Source organism: Trachinotus anak, unplaced genomic scaffold (assembly GCF_046630095.1).
Source record: "Trachinotus anak isolate AG129_WGS33_773 ecotype Australia unplaced genomic scaffold, CSIRO_AGI_Tana_v1 ptg000013l, whole genome shotgun sequence".
NCBI classification, from domain to species: domain Eukaryota; kingdom Metazoa; phylum Chordata; class Actinopteri; order Carangiformes; family Carangidae; genus Trachinotus; species Trachinotus anak.
In genome coordinates, this window is record NW_027273864.1 from 12,283,553 (window position 1) to 12,303,870 (window position 20,318).

The window sequence follows — 20,318 nt, forward strand, 5'->3', positions numbered from 1 at the left end:
CCTTTTGAGTATATAGTGAGTAGATCATACTGTGTACCGTATCATGAACACATGGGCACAATCACGGAGTTCAGGAGAGATTTTATTACTGTCATTGTCGTGTAAAAGTGTAAAAACTACAAAATAAAAGTCCCAAATAGGCAATATCAAATTTAACAACAAATTGAAAACAGTCAATATCATTAACATGCAACATCAATATGTGAATATCATCATATTTAATATTTAATTTATTATTTAAGTATTAAGTAAATTAGGTATTAAGTAAATGTCGTGAGCAATGAAATTGCATTATGGTAATAAAAATATATATGAACGCGCAAATAATATTGCTAAAGCTATGGATTATTTTTTTGTATTTTACATCTTTAAATAACACTCACTTTAAATAAGGCAGTAAATTATGCCATGAATTTACAATGAGTAGGTTTTTACCAAGATTTTTTTTTTTTTTTGGCGAATAAAATAAAATTTAAAAAAACATAAAACATGAAGTAGGAGCGTCACCACGGCCACTGTAGTCTTGAACTCTCTCTGGAGGAACATAAATACTCCAGCTCGGCAGGTGGCGGAACCTCAGCTCCTCGCCATCTGAACCGGAAGTGACGAACCCTCACGCTTGAGCACTCCTCCACGTGTGAGAGCATTTCAGTCACATTGGCAGGTCCTCCGCGGCACCATGAAGCGGCCGAGTAAGTAAACACAAATCGTGATGTGACATTAATATATGAGCTTATTAAGAAAAAAAAAGATTTGTTCGATGATTTGTTGCTCGGTTAATCCACCCAGTTGAAAAGCCAGCTGCTAACAGCCTCCACTGTTCGGTGTGCATTAGCTTCGTCTTTAGCCAGCTGTTCAACCAACGATTAACTTGTTTTCTTTTTGTCTGCAGAGTTAAAGAAAGCAAGTAAGCGGGTCTCATGTGCCAAACGTTATAAAATACAGAAGAAGGTGAGTGTCTAACTTGAGTTACGTTAAATGTTTACGGCTTGATGGAGGACAGGGCCTGTGTGGTCGAGACGACATAGCTACTGCTATTCTTCGTATTCCTCATTTTAATGTCCGTAAGAAATGAAGTTACATGCTTGTGTTTGGTGTTTAGGTCCGGGAGCATAACAGAAAGCTGAGAAAAGAGGCGAAGAAGAAAGGAGTGAGCAAACGAGTGAAGAAGGATCCTGGAGTGCCCAGCAGTGCTCCCTTCAAGGAGGAGGTCCTCAGGGAGGCAGAGGAGAGGAGGCTTAAGGTTGGCCTTGAACCCTTTTATATCACAACAATTATCCTGTATAAATGTAATGTTGCCTCTCAGACTCATGCATTGAGATAATCAGGACTCTATAGCTCCACAAGATGCCTTTGGGAAACAGGGCAGGACAGTGTTTGTGTGTTCTTGTATTGGTAAAGATGTACAGATCACTGGAGGTCCAACTTTTTTGTTTTTTTTTTTTTTGTTTTTTTTCCAACAAACTCTTATCCCATAGATTGAAGAAGAAAAAGAGAGAAGGAGACAAGCCAAAAAAGAGGAGCGAGCCCAGAAGAGGAAGAAGGAAAAGGAGGCTGCAAGTAAAGAAACTGAACCCAAGGCCAAGAAGGCTCGACAGGTAAAAGGAAAACACTGCGGTCATCTATTATGTCAAATTTTCATTATTTTAATGTTGACCAAGTTACATTTTTTTTTTTTTTTTTTTGTCTCGTTTACATAGGATGAGAATGGGATGCATTCAGAGAAACGCACTGGCCCAGACAAGAATTCAAAACAGTTCCTCTGTGGTGAATTAAATAAGGTAGGAAACCCCAGTCCTTGTCTGTGTTTTACAGTAGAAAGTTATTACTTTTAATACTCTCTAGAAACTCATCAGTTAATGCTCAGCATGATCTCCCTCTCTTCAGGTAATTGATGCATCTGACATAGTAATGGAAGTCCTTGATGCCCGTGACCCTCTGGGCTGCAGGTGTCCACAGCTGGAGGAGGCAGTGCTGCAGAGGGGCGGCAATAAGAAACTGGTCTTGGTTTTGAGCAAAATAGGTAAATGGACATGACTCATGTGAAGTTATTGTTACATGCACACACTGATTAGCAGGTTTACGGTCTGTTGTGAATTTTAATTAAAAGTAGTTTGACTGTACTTTAAATCATGTATGTTGTGTTGGATTTTCTGTGTTGTAGACTTGGTACCAAAGGAGAATGTGGAGAGGTGGATACAGTGTTTACAGCAGGAGTTTCCAGTTGTGGCATTTAAAGCATCAACACAGATTCGGGACAAAACAGTGGTAGGAGGTGCATTTTACACACCAACTTAAACCTTGAGGATGTTAAACTTTATAGAAATAGTGTTGCACTCCAGTTGTGTTGTTGGTTGGTGACCCTCTGTTGCGAATCAAATCAGCCTCTGGATGTGTTCACCAGCCTTTGTTTCAGCCACCAGCTGAGCTAAAGCCTTCTAAATCCAATTTTAACTAATATGTGTTCACCCTCTTCCCAAATTTTTTTTGTAATAACAGCTGAACTTCTATCGCCAGAGTTTGAATTAATTATAATGCAAATCATGCACAAGTCAACTATAAATAATTGAAGATTAAAGGCACAGTATCCAAATTTTCACCTTTTAGCCAGAAAGTGAGGTTTCAGCTACCACCCTTTGTCCAAATTCATCCACAGATGTGAACTTTTTATAAGCTTTCTGTCTGACCTGCCTCTTTGTAAAACTGTGTCACAGAATACAGACAAAAGGTATTTGCTTGATTACTCAGAAGTAATTGATGTAAAGTGAAATATGGAGGACTGAGAAGGTTGAGCAGCTTGTGTAGTGCTGTTATAACTGGTTAAAACCTCCAAGAGTAACACACAAGCCACCATTTTTATTGGCTCTGCCATAAATGGAGCTGATGCGTGTGTTTGTGAACAAAACTAAAACTAACATTTAAAATAATGATATAGTACCGTAGTATTAGATAGCATTAACGTAGTACAGGGAAAAGTTGGGACACACTTTCCCGTTGAAGTTATTAAATTATTCAGTCACTTATAATACAAAAAAAACAATGTCAGAATGTAATTTTACTTGTCTGGTTGGGTCTTGATCAGCAAGCCAAGAAGAGCAGGATAGTGGCCTCCAATGAAGTCCTGGACAGATCCAGAGGAGCAGCTTGCTTTGGAAACAGCTGCCTCACTGAGCTCCTCACAATTTATGCGGCTAACGCAGAGAGTGAAGCTTCACTCAGAGTGGGCATAGTTGGTAAGAACAGCTTTTCCTTGTCTAAAACAACAAAGTGACTTTCTTTGACATTGTGTTCTATAAGCTAGATTTAGATTACATTATTATTATTATTATTATTATTATTATTGTTATTGGTATTATTATTGTTGTTGTTGTTGTTGTTATTATAGTTATGTAAAAACTTCAAATCCTTTCCTGTCTCATGCAGTTCTGTGGTATAGACATAATGTATTGTTTCTGGTTTCTTCAAAGCACATAGACTGAAGCTTCAGCTTTGACACAATCTTCTTCTCCTGTCAGGTTTTCCAAATGTTGGGAAGAGCAGCCTCATCAACAGTATGAAGGGGATCCTGGCCTGTAACGCCGGAGTCAAGCGAGGCATCACAAAGTGAGTGACAAATAAGGCTAAAAGGGCTAGATCTAATCATTTGGCATTTTCTCTGTCACAGTGGATATTTAGCAGAATTATCTGATTAATTTACCGATTATGTTCCATTTTAAAAAATGGAACATAGTCGGTAAATAGATGCTCCTATGCCTATGGTCAAATGTTAACTCTTACCAACCCTGCAGATCCATGCAGGAGGTGCACATCTTAAAGAACGTGAAGCTTGTAGACAGCCCCGGAGTTCTGGCAGCGCCGTCCAACCCACCAGCCTCTATGGCTCTGAGGAGCCTGCAGGTTGAGGAGGGCCAGGAGAGTGTGCTGGAGGCTGTCAGGACTTTGCTCAAACAGTGTGACAAGACCCAGGTAGGAAGAGTTTCCATCGCAAGAGAGATGTGTCATGTAACAACTGAACTGGTTGGATGGATTAGGCTACTCCCTTGGAAATTAAATGGATAAAGGAATGCAACGTAATCTGTTTCAATGTTTCAGATCATGCTTCAGTACAACGTCCCAGACTTCAGAAACTCTCTGGAGTTTTTAACGCTGTTCGCCAAAAAGCGTGGTTATCTGCAGAAGGGTGGAGTCGCTAACACAGAGCAGGCAGCCACAGCTTTCCTTGCTGATTGGACAGGGTGAGTTTGTATTTATCTCAGGGTTAGGAAGGGTGGGCAGCTGTAGTGCATCAGTGTGGAAATGAGGACAAAATGCAATTCTGAATTTCACTATGAAGACTTCTAATCCAACTCTGATCCAAACACTGTGCCTGAAAAACTGCAAATATGTAAATATAATGAAGAAGAGTATGGAGCGCTACATGCCTTGCTTCATCATGACTCTGGTTTGATGTCCCCCGCAGAGCCAAGCTGAGCTACTACTGTAAGCCCCCAGAGAGCAAGAGCCTCCCAGCATACCTGTCTGACAGCGTGGTCGCTGAGATGCAGAAAGGCTGGGATCTAACCAAACTGAAAATGGGCAATGAGGAAACACTGAAAGGTACTGTCATGTAATTTGAATGATTTAGATCAAGATTTCTTCAGCTTTTTATTGAGGCCATCAGGGGTTGAGTCTGTAATGAGGGATGATCTTTTCATGCTGTAGTTTGTTAACTAAAATACTTTTAAAAATGTCTGAAGATCATCCATATGAGACATCATGAGCAGTTTGCAATCATAGACACTGTATTGTGATCTGGTTCCTTCACTGGGCTTTGGTCAGTCAGCTGTAGCCACTTCATATATGGTGCAAAGAGCATATAGTGGAGCCACTACTGGGCTTTTAGACTTGTCAATGCACCATAATAAAAACAGTGTAGTCACTTGTGTGTGTTTGTGTGTTGCTGAAAACAACTTTTGCTCTTGTAGGTGTCAAATTTCCAAACCAGGCCAGCAGCATAAGCTTCATCTCTAAAGGCCCGACTGCAGGCCTGCTGAGCGTCAGCGCCATCACTGAGGAAAAACCTGATGTTGCAGCCACAGAGTGTGAAGCAGTGCAGAATGATGAGGTAATTTTTATTTTTCTGAGAACTTTCAGACAATACATCTGCGTCAAATAATGCTAGATGCCTGGTCAAGAATGGAAATGAGGACAAAAATGCAAGTCTTGATTTGTTTGTGAAGACTTCTAATCCAACTCTGATCCTGCTGGCTGGACCTTTTTTGAAATCGCTGTATCTGGAGGATTGTTGGAATTTTAATAGTTTAAACATCTGCTCTTCTTGCAGCATGAACAGGTCGAGGAGCCAAATAAAACAGAAGAACTGGAGAAACCACAGAAGGCATCAGTCAAAAGTAAATTCAGTTTGTTTTTTTTGTTTTTTAAAAAAAAAAATAATTTCTTTATTACTAACATATACACCCAGTGGGTCACATTTTTTACATCTTGCCTCATCTTTGCAGAAAAACCCAACAAGGTGCAATTCCAGTCTGTCCCAATTGACTTCAGCCTCTCTACAGCTGCAACAGGTGACGCCTATGACTTCAACACAGATTTTAAATGACTTTCCCTTTGACCCTTCCTCTGAACCGGCACCTGTTCTCACGTGGTCTGATGGGGATGCAGACCTGGACTTGTCAACACAGAGTACATGTGGGGATCACTGCGAGGATGCCTTTTACCATCTCTGCCTGTCCTGCTAGTTGACTGGGTTCAGACTCGACTTACACTAGTCATTCATGTGTGGCCTTCCCTTACTGCTTAAACCTGGAAGACAGTGGGACAGTTTTCCACACAAGGACTTATTTTTAACTTAGACTACATTTTTCAATTGATTAAAATTGAATTTTGTTTGTCTGGGGCTGATCACTGTCCAGGAAATGGACTCAATATCTGTCGTTAGATGGTTATGTATTTAATCACTGACTACTTCTTTCTTTAAATGTCCACAGGTCATTTGTAATATCTTGTTTCAGTGCAGAATAATGTATATAGATGACTTTCTATAAATATAATAAACCCCTTATAAAGCCCACATCATGTTATTGCATTTTTCCAAAATATGAATTTAAATCACCTACAACAATCACTACTGCTTAAACTGTATTACACTGAAGCAACATTTTAACAATATTTTCTATTTCCATTTAATTATTTTACTTTTGTTTCAAGGCACTTTTGCAGAAAACTAAACTGCATGCAATCTTCAAAACAGTATATCTTAAACACATTTAATGCAGGTAATCGGAAAATAAAGTCACAAGATTTAAATGATAAAAATGTAAGTTTTATTTCACGCACTGTACAAAAGTATTTACACCAGCAAGGTGAAAGCATTTTGACGCGTATAAAAAAAAAAAAAATCCTGACAGTGAAGGGTTAAAGTGTGAGAATTGTGCAAACAATGTTCTTCAGGTTCTGCTGTGGTGCAGTTTGCTTAGTGGTCTGCATATAAACAAGGCAGTACAGTACTGAAGTGTTTATTTAGGCAAAGTTACTGATAGTTTGGGCACCTTTTAATCTCACTTGAGTTGAACTGGATTAATAATTGTGTGTGTCATTCAGAGTAATGGGTTTTTTAGAGAGAAGTGGCAGAAATAGCATTTTTGTCCAATTGTGATGGAAATGCCGAACTGCTCATAGACCACTGTTAAAAGGTGTTAAAACTAGTGTCTGATAAATAATCTCAGGTGCAATTAAGCATAATAAAATTCATCACCTTTCCACAGGAAGTACTGAATTGAGGTAACAACATGAGGCGTCTGTGTGGCAAATATGATTACAATTCAGACTGAACTGATTAACTCTGAAGGGTACATTTTTGAAGCTATTGTAAACTGAGGCCAGCTGTACTAAACTATTATATCTGAGGTAACTGTACAACCATTTAGTATTCAATTAAAGCAAATTAGTTATTATTCAGCTGCATGTAAACATACCTACTCAAGTCACAATGACTGGCAATGATGTCTTAAGTTGTACATGGTGATCCTGGCATGCTGTCACAAGGTTTCGCATTACTGCTGACTGGGACTGATGCATACATTTCTATTAAGGTCATACTGCACCGATGCCACACCTCTGATGATGTTCAGGATGAAACACTGCTATTATAGGGAGGAATATAAAGTCTACACCTGAACAAAACAGTCTGGCTTCAACAATCAGAATATTCTGAGAGATGTAAATCAAAGCAATCTCAAGGGCAACAATATGATGCACTGAATATAAAAAAATGACATTTCTGTGTGTTCAAGGGAAATTGAGAGTACACAGGTTTGCATGTTCAGAGGATAGTATGGCAGAAGTCAAAGACAGGGCTGGCTAGTGAAAAAGCCTTACTTCCTTACTGAGATATCACAAGACGAGGTCCGGCTGGGAGACGGCTGGTTTAGTTGGTCTAGATTTTTCAGTCTAGTTGTCCCCCCCATGTCTTCGCACAGGATTAAATTTTCCTGTGGGGTCTGGAATGAACCACTTGTCCCACACATCAGAAAAAGAGGATGCTCTCCCCCAGGGTTTATAGTGTCCATTCCAGTGGAGGAGTTTGGCAGCTTTTACAAACTGTGGAGAGTAGCGGTTTCCAGCACCTGTATTGCCTAGAAAACAAAGGTCAGGCATAAATTTATATAATAATTTAAATTTATGCCTTACTGTCCATTGTATTTGTTGTCAAAAAACATAACTAAATATGTGGGAAGTACCTTCTGGTAATTTGACACAATTCATTTTTTAATCTGGCAATTAAAGAAATATAACTTCCAAAAATTAGGTTTCTCAAATTCCTCATATTGCAAGTATCATAGTTATGTATGCGGAAGTATGAACAAGCAATAACTGTTGAGGGTTGTCCACATGTAAAGAATCAATTTGATCTACAGTTAATGGTTTGCCGGGGGAAAAAAAAAACAAACAAACCTGAATTATTGCCTGATTGATTAACAAAATCTAATCAGTTCATCTGTGAGTCCAAGTGAATGTTTGTGCCAAATTTCCACAAGGCGTTACTGAGATATTGCATTCACGAATATGAGACGTACAACAGGGGAACATAATGCCTCCAGCCCTGGCTGTCACTGGCACAGAGGCAAAAAAATTCTTTCTAGTTTTCTATCCGTAACCAGAACTTACCAAGGTGCCTGACATGCCACATGGGGTCGATGTTGGAGTGTCGTTTGTAGAAAACAATGAGGAGGGGAGGAGTAGTGATACTCTCTGCCAGTGTTTTACTGTACAGATCCTCCCTGGGGGAATAAAGAAAGTTTAGGTTAATGCTAACAGAAGGTGTGCAGTGGATTGAAATTTTGTTCAATTACAGTAAAATGCAAATAATTGTATTTTTTCCTCCTTGTTGTCTAAATTTAACAGAAAAGACGGTCTCGTATCCACCCTTCATTTCACCAGTGAGGGTAACTCACTGTGTGTTAAGGTCCATCCAGTGCTCCAGCTGCTGGGTGATGTTCTGGTTCCTCCACTCAGTCAGGTTGGCGATGATGACACCAGGGTTGAAGGAGCATGTGTTGGCCCTCATCCCCAGCTTCTTGATGGCCCCTTTCTTGAAGTCCAGGAAACCTATATAGTTATTCTTTAAAAAAAGAAATATATATCATTATTGTATTAAATGTCACCATATTCCCCAAGAAATATTCCACATTTAGACACTTTTTTTACATTACTGAGCCAGCATATGCAAGAGATGCCCACCTGATTTCCAGCCCCTCGAACAATGCCCTTGGCAGAAGCTGAATCACAGTCATCTGAGAAGGCAGCTGCATGTCCTGGTTTGAGGTTGGTTTCATAAAGCTCTCGAATGTCTCCTGAGATCACGCGGAACAGGCAACATCCATTCATTAATTCCCTTTCAGAGAATCTTTCTTTTAATTTATTATAACATGTATAATTATGAGAGTTATTAAGTGAAATGGTGCATGGAAAACATTTTTTCACCTTGTCTTACTGTGTCTTACCTTGTACAATGATATCATCATCCAAATAGATGGCTTTCTCTGCCTCCGGTATGTATACAGGCAGATAAAACCTGGCAAAAGTCAACTGAAAAATAGATAATTAGAACATGATTAGCATGAGATGAACACAGATAAACCACAGCACTAATATTTATTCTTGGACAGTACATTCAGTTGTCTTACTGGTTTTACAGCCTCCAGTGTCTTAGGATCTTTAGATATCTTCCCACTGAGGAGCCCAGGGTTGAAAATAACAATCTTGTATTTGACAGTTTTTAGCTTTGTCTCACTCAACCATACTCTGTTGGTAAACAAAACAAACAAAAAAAAACCAGTTGTGTCAGACAAAGGTTACTTAAATAAAATCTAACCTGCATTAATATGCCAGGGGAAATATAACAATGTGCATGTAGAAAGACAGACTTGCTTCAGTGTCTTACTTTAGGTGGTCCACTGTGTCATTCAAGGTCACAATGGTGAAGACAACATTGGCTTTGCTGTTCTGGTAGACACTGTTCATGGCAGCAACCACAGCACCCAGCCTCTCCTCAGCGGCAGTGACGAGGACAGGGATCTCCTCTCCTTTCCTCACTGACGCGGGTCTGAGGTCTGGAGACAGCTCAGACTCAAAGGGAAGAATCACCCCTGTATCTGGGGAAAGACACATTTGGGATTTCACAAATTGCCTCCATGGTTTCATTTGAATGCACACACAGCAACAATACAGTGGATATTCTGATGTGGGTGCAGAGCAGCTGGCAAACGGCATACTTCTCCCAGTACAAAGATGAACATACCTCGGTTTTCTTCGTGTAAAAAGTCATCGGGGTTGAGGAGATTTCGTTGAACTACGACGAGAAAGGCCACAGACAGCAGCACAAGGATGACCGCGTTTACTGAAAGCCACAATGAGGAGCTGATGTTAATGAGAGCAGAGGCACACAGAGCAGCAGGGAGACAAAAACAACAACTGAGCATGTGTTTGCTGGAAAGTAAGTGGTTGCCGGTTTGCCTCAGTCTAGTCTACTTTCTATTAAACTGCTGTTTCTCATTCACTGTCCCATCCGCACATGATCACAGACAGACGCAAATAGGCAACCGCTTCCTCCAGACTAACTTACCTCTCCTCAGAGTCATGACAGCGGCCTCATCCGTCTCTCCAGCACGTCGAAATATACAAACAGGTAAAAGTCGATGCGAGTGCAGCCCAGGATGTGTTAGCTTGCTGCCTTGTGAGGACTGAGGCAAACCCTAAAATTGCAGCCGCACCGTTGCGTGGCAAAACGCGTTTAACGAGCCCGTCCGCAAACCGGTGGCTTTTAACCGTGTGACCGCGTTAAGTCTTGAGTTTACAGCGCAGGTTTAGTAATCTCTAGAAAAAAAAAACAAAAAAAAAAACCGGAGAGCAAAAGTAATTTACGCTATAGCCAAACTGCCAACTCAACATCAACAAGTTTATCCTCTGTCACCGCTGCACGACGTAACAGATGCCCGTGCGTTTGCCTGTTTGTAAAATTGCATCGGCTTGCTGTTTCTAGCGAACAAAAAAATTATTTCGATTTACATTTCATTATTTACATGTGCTTTAATGACTGGAGATACAAGGCAGTGAGTGAATGCGTAAAACATAATAGCTATAAGTAGCATGACATACTGGAAGGCAGTAGTTCAGGCAGTCAAAGCTTTCCACTAACACCAAACCAAATTTCTCAACAAAACACGGCACTTAACCCGATCCATGTACTTTACTTGTCTGTGCACATGCGCAGCTAACACAAGCGATAACGCCGTGGGAGTACCCGGATGGAGCTTTCACAACACGACGTAGCTTTTTGGGACCGGAAGTCAAGCTGCTTGTGTTGCTTTGCACCCGTTAGGTCCAGACTCTGTCAAATTAATCTTCTTCATTCAAGTGCAAAGATGCTGTCTATATTCAAGACCATCCCCACGCACATGGTAAGCTTTAAATATATAATTTGATATGGAGTTGTGTGGTGATGCTACCCGTGTTTCATTCATGCTTTCTGTTAAGCTAACGCTAACCTGCTGCCTAACGTTAGCTTGTGGATGCTGTAGTTACAATGGTAACAGCTGCTAGATAACTTTGTATTTTATCATCCAAAACCAGCGAACAAAGTGTTATAATTCAGCAAAGTCATATACCAAATTTACAATTTCTCTAAGTTATCAGTTGCTGTTAGTCGTTCGGTGATATTTATGTGAATGTCCGTGAAAGAGCAGAAGCTGGTTCCTAAACGTAACGTCATCTTCTAACTTCTGCGTTATCATTACTCTGGTGTTATCTGACCGACTGCCAGATTAGTGTAAACATTTAAATGAAGCCATCGGGAAGTTTCAATATCTGTTGTGCACAGATTGACCCATTACATGATACCTTAAACTGTCCTGACTTGTTGTGCTCAGATGTGTTTATGTTTTTGTGTTACAGGATTATAAAGGCCAGAAGCTGGCTGAACAGATTTTCCAAGGAATAATACTCATCTCAGCGGTAACAAACCATGTCACATGCTAATTAGCAATTCAAAAAATACCACTAGAATGCTATTGCGTTTTTGCCTGTTGTCGGGTTCGCTGACATCCTTTTCTTTTAATCATCTTTCCAGGTGATTGGATTCGTGTATGGTCTGATCATTGAACAGTTTGGGTGGACAGTGTATGTAGTCTTGGCTGGCTTTGCTGTGTCCTGTGTGGTAAGTTCTTGCTTTGTGTTGTTGTCTGCTTTATTTTTGTCAATGACACACTTGACTATTGACACAACACCACAGACTGTGATTGTATACCATGTCAGACAACATTATATCTTTTTTTTTTTTCTGTTTCTGCCCTTGACTTTAGTTGACCCTGCCCCCATGGCCCATGTACAGAAAGAATCCTCTGTCCTGGCAGCCAGCTATACCAGAGACCAGTGGGGAGTCCAGCCAAAAACCTCAGGAAAGCCTCAAGAAGAAGAAGCACAAATAACTCAAAACTATCACTGCCTAGTTGTCAATACACCTTTTTATATCGGAAAAGATTTTTCTCATGGTTCACATCTGAAGCATTTAGGAAGAAAACTTTGTTACAGTGTTTATCAGTCAATAATGAAATACTTGTGCATCCAAATAAAGATATAATACTGTCTATGTTTTATAAATGGGATGTTTTCATTTGTATTTAGTACTGAATATTACAGGATTCAATTCTTATATAGTGTTTTCTTCCCTCAACATTATGGAAAATAGGTGTAAACAAAAATACATTCAGGATTTATTAGAAATAATACAAATGTTAATATCTACAATGCATCTACATTACATTATTTTGTGTATAAGAAAATAAAATGGAGCCTTCAAAGATGCAGTATAGGTGAAACAATTATGGAAATCCTGGCTTGCATTATAAATAAACAAATGATATCCAGTACAGCAAGTGGAAAAACAGTGCTATAACATGACTTAAATCTTTGCATAGGACTCCTGAAAAAATGCAGGATTCATTTCAAATTCTGTTTGTAGTAGAATGAGGTGAACAATATTTATGTATCATTTTACATGTGTTTCCATATGACTGTCTGCACAAGATGTGGTATGGGGGCACTCCCATGACAAAACCTGCAAAAGATGCAAGTTGCAAGCAAGAGGAGGAAGGTGGCAATGCCACACGACCAAGGTGATCTTTTGACAGGAGACAAATTTATGTTTGTGAACAATATCAACTGATTTTCACTTTAGTATAATTTTCAAAGTATCCTGTTATACAAGAGCTGTCAAAATGATTACCTCTTGTGCACAAGTTCTCATAAGTAGTGTTAAGAAAATGCAAATGTGTATGATCCCCTATGTACATGGTTCTTCTCTAAACCTTGAGGGCAATATCCTCGAAGAATTTCAGCTGTCTCACCATAACAGCATAAGCTTGGTATTTCTCATCCCCCATCTGGTCACGAAGGCAAAGCTGCAGCAAGAAAAAGGATACCAAACAAATTAATTACACTGTTCATGGGCAAATAGGTCTATGATATGAAAGGAATATCATACAAGTTGATCTAAAATTAACTCATCATTTTGAACAAAGAAGTCAGTCTGACTTTGTGAACTTCCAGTCTCAGTGGGTCTCAAATATTTGTGAACAAATGCTTTGTATCTATGTTTGCATCTAAGATAACTCTATTAACATAAAAAAAATATTCAATTAATGCACTTGTAACTTGTACACCTGGCCACTATCCTTATGAATGTACTCCCTGGTATAGACGAGCCAATTTATTTCACTTAGGGAAACTGTAACATCCTACATATCTGCAACGTGCTGAGCACAAATGAGCAATCCAAACATGTTAAAAGGAACTGTTTGTAAACCAACAAACACATTGCCCCAGCTCCTATTTGTAGTTACACCTCCTGACCACTTTATAATATTAATGAACATTTTTAGCAGTTTAAGCAGGAGTACAGTATACATGATTTGGTATGAAAACCGTACTTCTCGTTTAGTGTCATCCTCTTCCTCCATGATTTCCAGCACTCGGTCCAGCAGCTTGACCCCCAGGCCCTTCACCACATCTGTTCTCAGGTGTTCTATGGCTCTCCTTATCTTGGCTGGACCAGATGTGGAGCCTTTAGGAGACACAGACGTGGTAAACACAAGGAAGCTCCAGAATGACTGACTGATGAAAACAGTTTGATCAAAGTATCTAACCTATAGGTATTTCACCAAGTGACAAGTTCTCTGCTTCCTCTCGAGCCTTCCCATGAAGCACCAGAGTGTCCCTGTACTTCCTGTTCAGTTTAAATTCTGGCAGTGCAGAAGGGCCAGATCTGCCTTTGTCCATCTCGCTTACACCATCTCCAACATCCATTCTCAAAGTCTGGGTCATCATGTGGACTAAATCCTGTATGTCACTCGATTCAGTCTTCCTGCAGATAACCAATAAATCATGGATTATACAGTAAGGTGACTATATGTGAGTTGAGGTGAGTTGTACCTTATGTTATATTCTCACCTCTCCCTGCAGTCTCCCTCTGATCGCTCTGTGGAACTTGTGGATGAGCTGCATTCGTCATCATCCGACCTTCGCTCCAGCAACTTATCCTGCTGTAATGAAGCATATCCCATCGCTGTGACGGAAGTTTTGGTACAGACTCCTCATGTATTGGTAGACAATAAAAAAGGGGTATCAGTACCTTACTGTTGGCCCCAGTGATAGAGTCTGAAACAGATCGGGTAAATGGGGCATTGTAGTGCTCAGCATTGGTGGAGGTGACATCATAAGATGCCCTTCTTACAGCACCAAGACCTGGCAAAAAAACATAGAAGTAGTCAAAGGAAAAAAATATTAAATAACTACTCCTGTGATTTTAAAGCATCAAAATAATGAATAGACTATGTCCCTTAAAATGTGCGTGTGCATGTCTTTTTCTATGTGTAAGTGTCTACATATATTATTATTATTGTTCTTTTTCCCATTGTTTTATTCAAACCTCCTCTAACTTATGTGTAACTGTTTTTTTTCTTATAGGTCTTAGTATGAAGTTCCGGTTTCAGTTAGGAATAGACAGTAAGTACCTGGTTGACTGACAGTTTCTTGGGACTGTCTCAGTCTCCTTCTCTCTCTGGCAGACAGAGGACGACCCTGAAAATAAAATTGACCCATGTCATAAATTGCATCTCCTGACTTCAGCAAGAACCAACCACAGACCACCCTACCAAGTTATTAACCAAAAAAATGTACAAAAAATATTGGGATTCCTTTTAATTTCCAATATAAAATTATGAGGCACAGATCAAGAAGAAAACTGTAATGATTAGAAATATAGTAGATATAGAGATGAAATCCAGTAGTAACTTGCAGAAATAGTATTTTGTCCAAAGTGGCTGGTGCTGAATGTAGGCCTGTGTATATATGTTTGTATAAAAAGTTCTTATGGCTGAGGGGAGAGCTCAGAATCCTGATAGCCTGAAAAATAAATAAAAGATAAAAGTGTTATCTAGTCTGATGGAGCAGGCTGGGACAAAAAGTGTATCTCGGGAAAAATGGTAGAAGTGTATATGGTTGGCCAGTAATGTTGCTGTATATGGTATGTGAGTGTAGGAGCACTCAGTCTCACCTGTTGCAGTTGTAATAATCCCTCTTTACAGGAACTAGCTGATGTGGAGGTTGCAGCTACGCCAGCTTTCTTGCTCTCTGTGGTCCTCCTGTTCTTCTTCCTCCCCTCCATGGCTCTGTTCTCAATAGGAGGTGGAGGTAAAGGTCTTGGAGGAGCCACCTTGGACTAAAAGAAGAAAATCAACCTCTTCTGAAAGAACATAAAACTGGGATTTTCTAGGAAAATGAAAATGTTTTCTCTTACTTTTCTCATGCTGTTACATTATCATAATAGGTAGGTAGGTAAAATTACATAATTCTATTGTGTTTTTAACCCTAAAATTTTTTTTAGCAACCTAATATTAAATTTTGTATCGATCTTTACCTTGTCCTGATCCCCATGTGTCCATCTTATGTCCCCCACTCTGTGCTGTTGTGATATAGAGGGTTCTGATGAAAACTGTGGTGTAGTTTGGCATGGAGTCATACCCAGCTTACTGACTGGAAAGGAAGTTTCCTCCTGATCAGGTTCCTAAACAAACACAATTAAACTTCTTTTTCCACCATGGCAAAAATCTTCCCTCAAAATACAAAAAAACTTCCTACACTTTGTCCCATCGGGCGTTAGCGGTGTAACATTCATCTTATGGGCTTCATTCTGGCAGGAGTTCACAGAATAAGTGCAAAAATGTTAATTCTTACTTGTGTTGGAGGGAACGGCTCTAGCAGCTTTTCAGTAGATTCTAAGTTGTCCTACAAAGAAATAAATTAACACATAAAAACACTTAATGAAAAAACAGCAAAACTATCGCTCACTTCTTATTACCACTTACTTGGATATCTGAGGTATGTAGGTGTTGTGTTGGCGCTCCCTTGAGAAGGGTAATGGTGTCATTTTTATTGTCCAGATTCACTTCCACAATGACTCCCAAATTTTCTATATTAGATTTGTGTGCAGAAAACGCAGCCACTTTCTCCGTCTCTGGCTTTGGGTTCTGTATGTTAGCCTCTTGAAGTAACTCCATGGTATCATCCTTGTCATCCACATTTGACATCTGCTTCTCCCCAAAGACAGAAAATATATCCCCCTGGTTTGGCGTGGCTTGTTGCTGATTGTTTAACAATCCATTGGAGGCCCTTCTCTCGTCTCCTCCCCTACTGACAACACCTGATGCAGCCTTCAGAGGGGGCTTAACAGGGGAAGGAGGGGGAGAAGGATCTGGTTTCCCTCTTCCCCTGCTTTCTTTGTGCACACTGTGAGTCACATGTTCATTACCTGTGCAGTGGTGTGACACAACTGACTGGGGCCTCTGCACCTGTCTCTTCAACAGGTCCTCATCCTCCTGCAGTTGGATATCAATATTGATGTTGCTGGCGGTTGCCAGGGATGCAAGGCTGCCTTTGAAAGCATCGGGTGAAGAGGGTTTTGGTGGTGGAGGTGTTCGGACTGGAGAGCAGTCGGTGATGCCATTCCAAACTTTATGCTGCTGTGGTTTCTCTTCTTTCTGAGGATGAAGGGGAATAACACAAACCATCATAAACACTGATGATTCCCTGCATGACATGAGAACAGAGGAGGCTTGGGTAAACAACTGTATAGTAATCGGAGCAATCCATGAGACTGTTTTTGGCATCCTACTACCAGAATATAATATATCCTGCACAGGCATATTGAAAATAAATATACAATAACAGAACTTACTCAGAATTGGTCATTTGGAAAACCTGGATGCAATGTCATGTATGTTATTAATCTTATCTATTGACTATGTGTCAAAATAGCGTTTACAAAATGCTATTTAATCAACAACACTTGCTTGCAGCTTTACTACACTAGGGTGAAAAACTGCATCAGGGATAATATCTCTATCAAAGAAACACTACTTAAACAACTGCTTACTGTAACCAAGTAAGAACAATGTTGTTGTGAAAGCACAAAGAAATGTCAGTTAATTAAAAATCCTAATCAGATTCATTAAGCTTTCCTAATTGTAACTGACATTGTTGAAGTTTGGCTAATGCATTACTGCCAATGACATCCAAGTAGCAAATACATACTTTTCACTTCAATAGGAAAGCATTTTTGCAAAATACTGAAAAGTCATAGCTGACTATAACAGAAAATACATATATGCTACCATTGGTCTAACAAAGAAAATGAAAGAATACATTTCAATAGGTGAATACACAAAAATGTGACACTGAGAAATGTCATGTTAGAAAATAATAATAGTGACTAAACTTAAGAGTTTTCTGTATACAGTCAGCCTTGCTATTTGTCAGTCACTCACCCGTTTCACCCTGGCAACAGGTTCAGGCTGAGGACTTGGAGGCAGCCTCTCGGGTTTTGGCTGAGGTGACACAACAGATGAGCCATTGTTGGCTCTACAATCACCACTGCCACTCACAGCTTTCTTTCTTGACTTGGCAGTTTTTCTATTGTGGAAAGAAACAAAACGATCACAAGCATCTAAGCTAACAGCCCAAATCTGTTTTCCAATGGATGAAGCACCAAAAAAAGCTTGAATAGAGATAAATATGATGGTAGAAAATGATTCCAGTTGAAGCACACAGACAAAGAAAATGACACTAAAAGACAAAAAAATGGTAAAGTTTTGACTTTAAAGAAATTAATAATAAATAGCAAGAAGGTTTGCTGTCAGTGACACCTACTCTTTGGTGGCCTCAAGGAACATGGCAATCTGTCTTTTAATGTAGGGCTGCCGGAGGATAAGTTTGACATCAGGCCTGTCTTCAGGTCTCTTACAAAGCATGCTCTTGATCAAATCTCCCAGCTGGGGATCATATCTACTGGGCATCTGTGGCAGCTGACCACAAAAAAGGAAAAATGTTATGATTAATTGTCATTGTTATTTACTTTTCTGTAATATTTTAGAGATAATAAGGGTTCAGTCAAACAACATGCTGGACAAGAATCAAGTATTAAAATCCTGGACAAGGTGGCTGAAGACACCAATATTTCCCACATTTATTACTTGCAGCAGGAATAGGTCTATTTTCAACCACAGTCTGTGCTTGGAACCTAAATAATGTCATTGAACTCTGCTGACATGTTCACAAAATGATCAACAAACCTCAGATTCAGAAGACTAACTAAATTATAGAAACAGAAAAGCACACATAATCCCAGTTCACACTAGACCTGAATTGTATACCTAAAAAAAAATTTTTAATGAATATTTAAAGAGATGAAACCCACCTTTCCTTCTACTATGCGATAAACCAGTGAGTTCATGTCCTTGGCATTGAAGGCATGTTTAAGTGTGGACATTTCATACACACAGCAACCCAGGGCCCATACATCTGACTAGAGAAAAAAATACATCCAATGTAAAGCACTTAACATCCAGGAAAAAACTACACACATTAAGAGCAGATAACCCAAATACCTTGTGGTTATACGGTTTATTGGAGAAGAGCTCAGGGCTCATGTAGTAAGGGGTCCCTATGAGTGTGCTAGCCATATCATTCTGGTTCTCCAATACTCGTGCAATGCCAAGGTCCCCAACTTTGATGATATTGGTTTTTGTCAGGAAAATGTTCTGTGTTTTCAGGTCTCTGTGAAGAATGTTCCTCTCATGCAGATACTGAAAAGCAAAAGAACTTTAAACATGCTGTACTCATGTAGAGAATCGTGTTTTACTTCCCATGGACCTCCCTTTCAATATTGCAATATGTTGTACCTGGAGCGCCATGGCTATCTGGACAAACCACTCCACCACCTGCCTCTCAGGTAAGAGTTCCCCCTTCTGCTGCTTAAGTCTGTGGTAGAGATCACCACCTTCACAGAAACCCATCACAATGTACAGCTGGCGGTCATCTCCTTCCCAAGACTCCCTGTATGTCACAATGTTGGGATGTCTCAGCTCGGACAGAAGCTGTGCCTCCTGCTCTGCAGCGCGTCGCTCCCGCTTAGAGGAGGTGGTTAAATTCAGCTTCTTTATCACATACTGGAACAGAGGCAAAACATATCATCACTCACTGATTTGGAAATTAAGGACACCATTAAAACTTTGTCATTCTATACTTGTGAAAAATTCAGAAACCAAAACACAGGGAGGAAAACATGTTAAGACGCCATACGATGGACAAACATTTCCAAAAAGATGGAAATGAACTGAACAGTATATGTGATTAAATCAATCACATATTCATGATTATATTATTTAATGACTGATAGAAACCAGGGATTAACAAAACTTGTCACTAATAGTAATCAACCACTCAGCAAATATTTTTGTTGTTTTCTGGCTTACTTTACAACGAAACTTGATAAGTCACCGTGACTGTCACTAGCATCAATTAATTATGTAGATACAGTTTAACAGGTTTAAAAACTAAATAGTCCCTCAAACCTCTTTTGAGTAACACTGCAAGCAAGAAAAAAAAACTTTTGACAGCTGTCAAAGTCTTACTGCCTTACAATTAACAACATGCATTATCTTTATTAACGGTGACTTTCCTACGTTATGTCTAAACATTATTAATTGCGCTATAATGTACAAGAGCATAAACAAATCTGTGAGGTTTTAGCCGACTTTAGCTAACTTTAAGCTAGCTCTTTGTAGCCTGAAGCCTGGTCGTTATAAAATGTTCAGCGACTACAGAAAAACATTTGTGAATAACGCTAGACGCTGCGTATTTCTTTCAGTCTGCTGTGGCTCGCGTTGAACTCAACACACGCCTCCCGTTTCTCACCTGTTTTCGGTCTGATTTGTGTTTCACCAGGTTCACCTCCCCATAGCTCCCTTTCCCAACGACCCTGATGAAGATATAATTATTCATCATTCTTCAAAACTCTTCATAGCGCGAGTTAAAACGCTGAAGACGTTATACGAAACTCTCGGGCAGATCTACGGTGTCCTCTTGTCTCATATTCCAGCTGTGAAGACGAGAGAAAAACATGTGAAATGTGTGTTGGTAAACTTGGCGCTAGCTGAGTGGCAGCGATGAGATTTTCAAAACGCAGGAAACCAGCAGCAGTCGATGGTTTTTCGTCACTAGGCAACCGGCGGCTCGGCGCCGACGATGACGATGAGAGGGTGCGACTGGACCGAGACACCGCTGCGTTCACGGCACAGCGCCACCCAGCGTCCGGGCGCACACACCGAGCAGCTAGCTGAGTCATGCAGAGATAAATATTTTTTTATGTAATTAATAACCAACCGTCTGGTTGGTCTTGCATGACTGGTTGGCAACTAAAGTAGGTC

The 20,318-nt window shown here is 39.9% G+C and overlaps 4 protein-coding genes and 2 non-coding genes across 7 annotated transcripts; 4 read left to right on the top strand and 2 right to left on the bottom strand.

Moving 5' to 3' along the window:
- The first annotated feature begins 578 nt into the window (after nt 1-578).
- On the top strand, nt 579-6,070 carry gnl3 (G protein nucleolar 3). Its single transcript, XM_071493695.1, has 15 exons — nt 579-692; nt 893-951; nt 1,103-1,243; nt 1,479-1,598; nt 1,701-1,781; nt 1,888-2,023; nt 2,165-2,268; nt 3,083-3,233; nt 3,516-3,603; nt 3,789-3,966; nt 4,093-4,235; nt 4,460-4,596; nt 4,965-5,104; nt 5,324-5,390; nt 5,499-6,070. The coding sequence occupies exons 1-15, from the start codon at nt 680-682 to the stop codon at nt 5,597-5,599; spliced, it is 1,659 nt and encodes a 552-aa protein (XP_071349796.1). The 5' UTR covers nt 579-679; the 3' UTR covers nt 5,600-6,070.
- Nucleotides 2,773-2,890, top strand: LOC139631417 (small nucleolar RNA SNORA47). Its single transcript, XR_011693383.1, has one exon. It is a non-coding gene; the product is annotated as a small nucleolar RNA SNORA47 (small nucleolar RNA).
- LOC139631415 (small nucleolar RNA SNORD19) lies at nt 4,292-4,365 on the top strand. The gene has a single exon (XR_011693381.1). It is a non-coding gene; the product is annotated as a small nucleolar RNA SNORD19 (small nucleolar RNA).
- A 230-nt stretch (nt 6,071-6,300) lies between the features above and the next one.
- On the bottom strand, nt 6,301-10,759 carry glt8d1 (glycosyltransferase 8 domain containing 1). Its single transcript, XM_071493693.1, has 9 exons — nt 10,124-10,759; nt 9,800-9,898; nt 9,443-9,653; nt 9,186-9,303; nt 9,003-9,087; nt 8,740-8,852; nt 8,454-8,620; nt 8,167-8,279; nt 6,301-7,634 (listed from the first exon to the last, which is right to left on the bottom strand). The coding sequence occupies exons 1-9, from the start codon at nt 10,137-10,139 to the stop codon at nt 7,450-7,452; spliced, it is 1,107 nt and encodes a 368-aa protein (XP_071349794.1). The 5' UTR covers nt 10,140-10,759; the 3' UTR covers nt 6,301-7,449.
- A 41-nt stretch (nt 10,760-10,800) lies between these two features.
- On the top strand, nt 10,801-12,143 carry spcs1 (signal peptidase complex subunit 1). The gene is made up of 4 exons (XM_071493694.1): nt 10,801-10,958; nt 11,452-11,511; nt 11,627-11,713; nt 11,859-12,143. The coding sequence occupies exons 1-4, from the start codon at nt 10,806-10,808 to the stop codon at nt 11,982-11,984; spliced, it is 426 nt and encodes a 141-aa protein (XP_071349795.1). The 5' UTR covers nt 10,801-10,805; the 3' UTR covers nt 11,985-12,143.
- Nucleotides 12,144-12,266: 123 nt separating this feature from the next.
- Nucleotides 12,267-20,082, bottom strand: nek4 (NIMA-related kinase 4). Of its 2 annotated transcripts, none has more exons than XM_071493691.1 (16): nt 19,807-20,082; nt 18,792-19,058; nt 18,498-18,695; nt 18,308-18,415; nt 17,761-17,915; nt 17,379-17,523; nt 15,921-16,592; nt 15,790-15,840; nt 15,473-15,619; nt 15,110-15,274; nt 14,568-14,634; nt 14,186-14,298; nt 14,005-14,096; nt 13,701-13,918; nt 13,485-13,618; nt 12,267-12,956 (listed from the first exon to the last, which is right to left on the bottom strand). In XM_071493691.1, the coding sequence occupies exons 1-16, from the start codon at nt 19,894-19,896 to the stop codon at nt 12,858-12,860; spliced, it is 2,721 nt and encodes a 906-aa protein (XP_071349792.1). In that variant the 5' UTR covers nt 19,897-20,082; the 3' UTR covers nt 12,267-12,857. The 2 variants fall into 2 exon arrangements, with proteins under 2 accessions (XP_071349792.1, XP_071349793.1); XM_071493692.1 differs by having other exon boundaries at nt 12,712-12,956; nt 14,005-14,093; nt 19,807-20,032.
- Nucleotides 20,083-20,318: the final 236 nt, after the last annotated feature.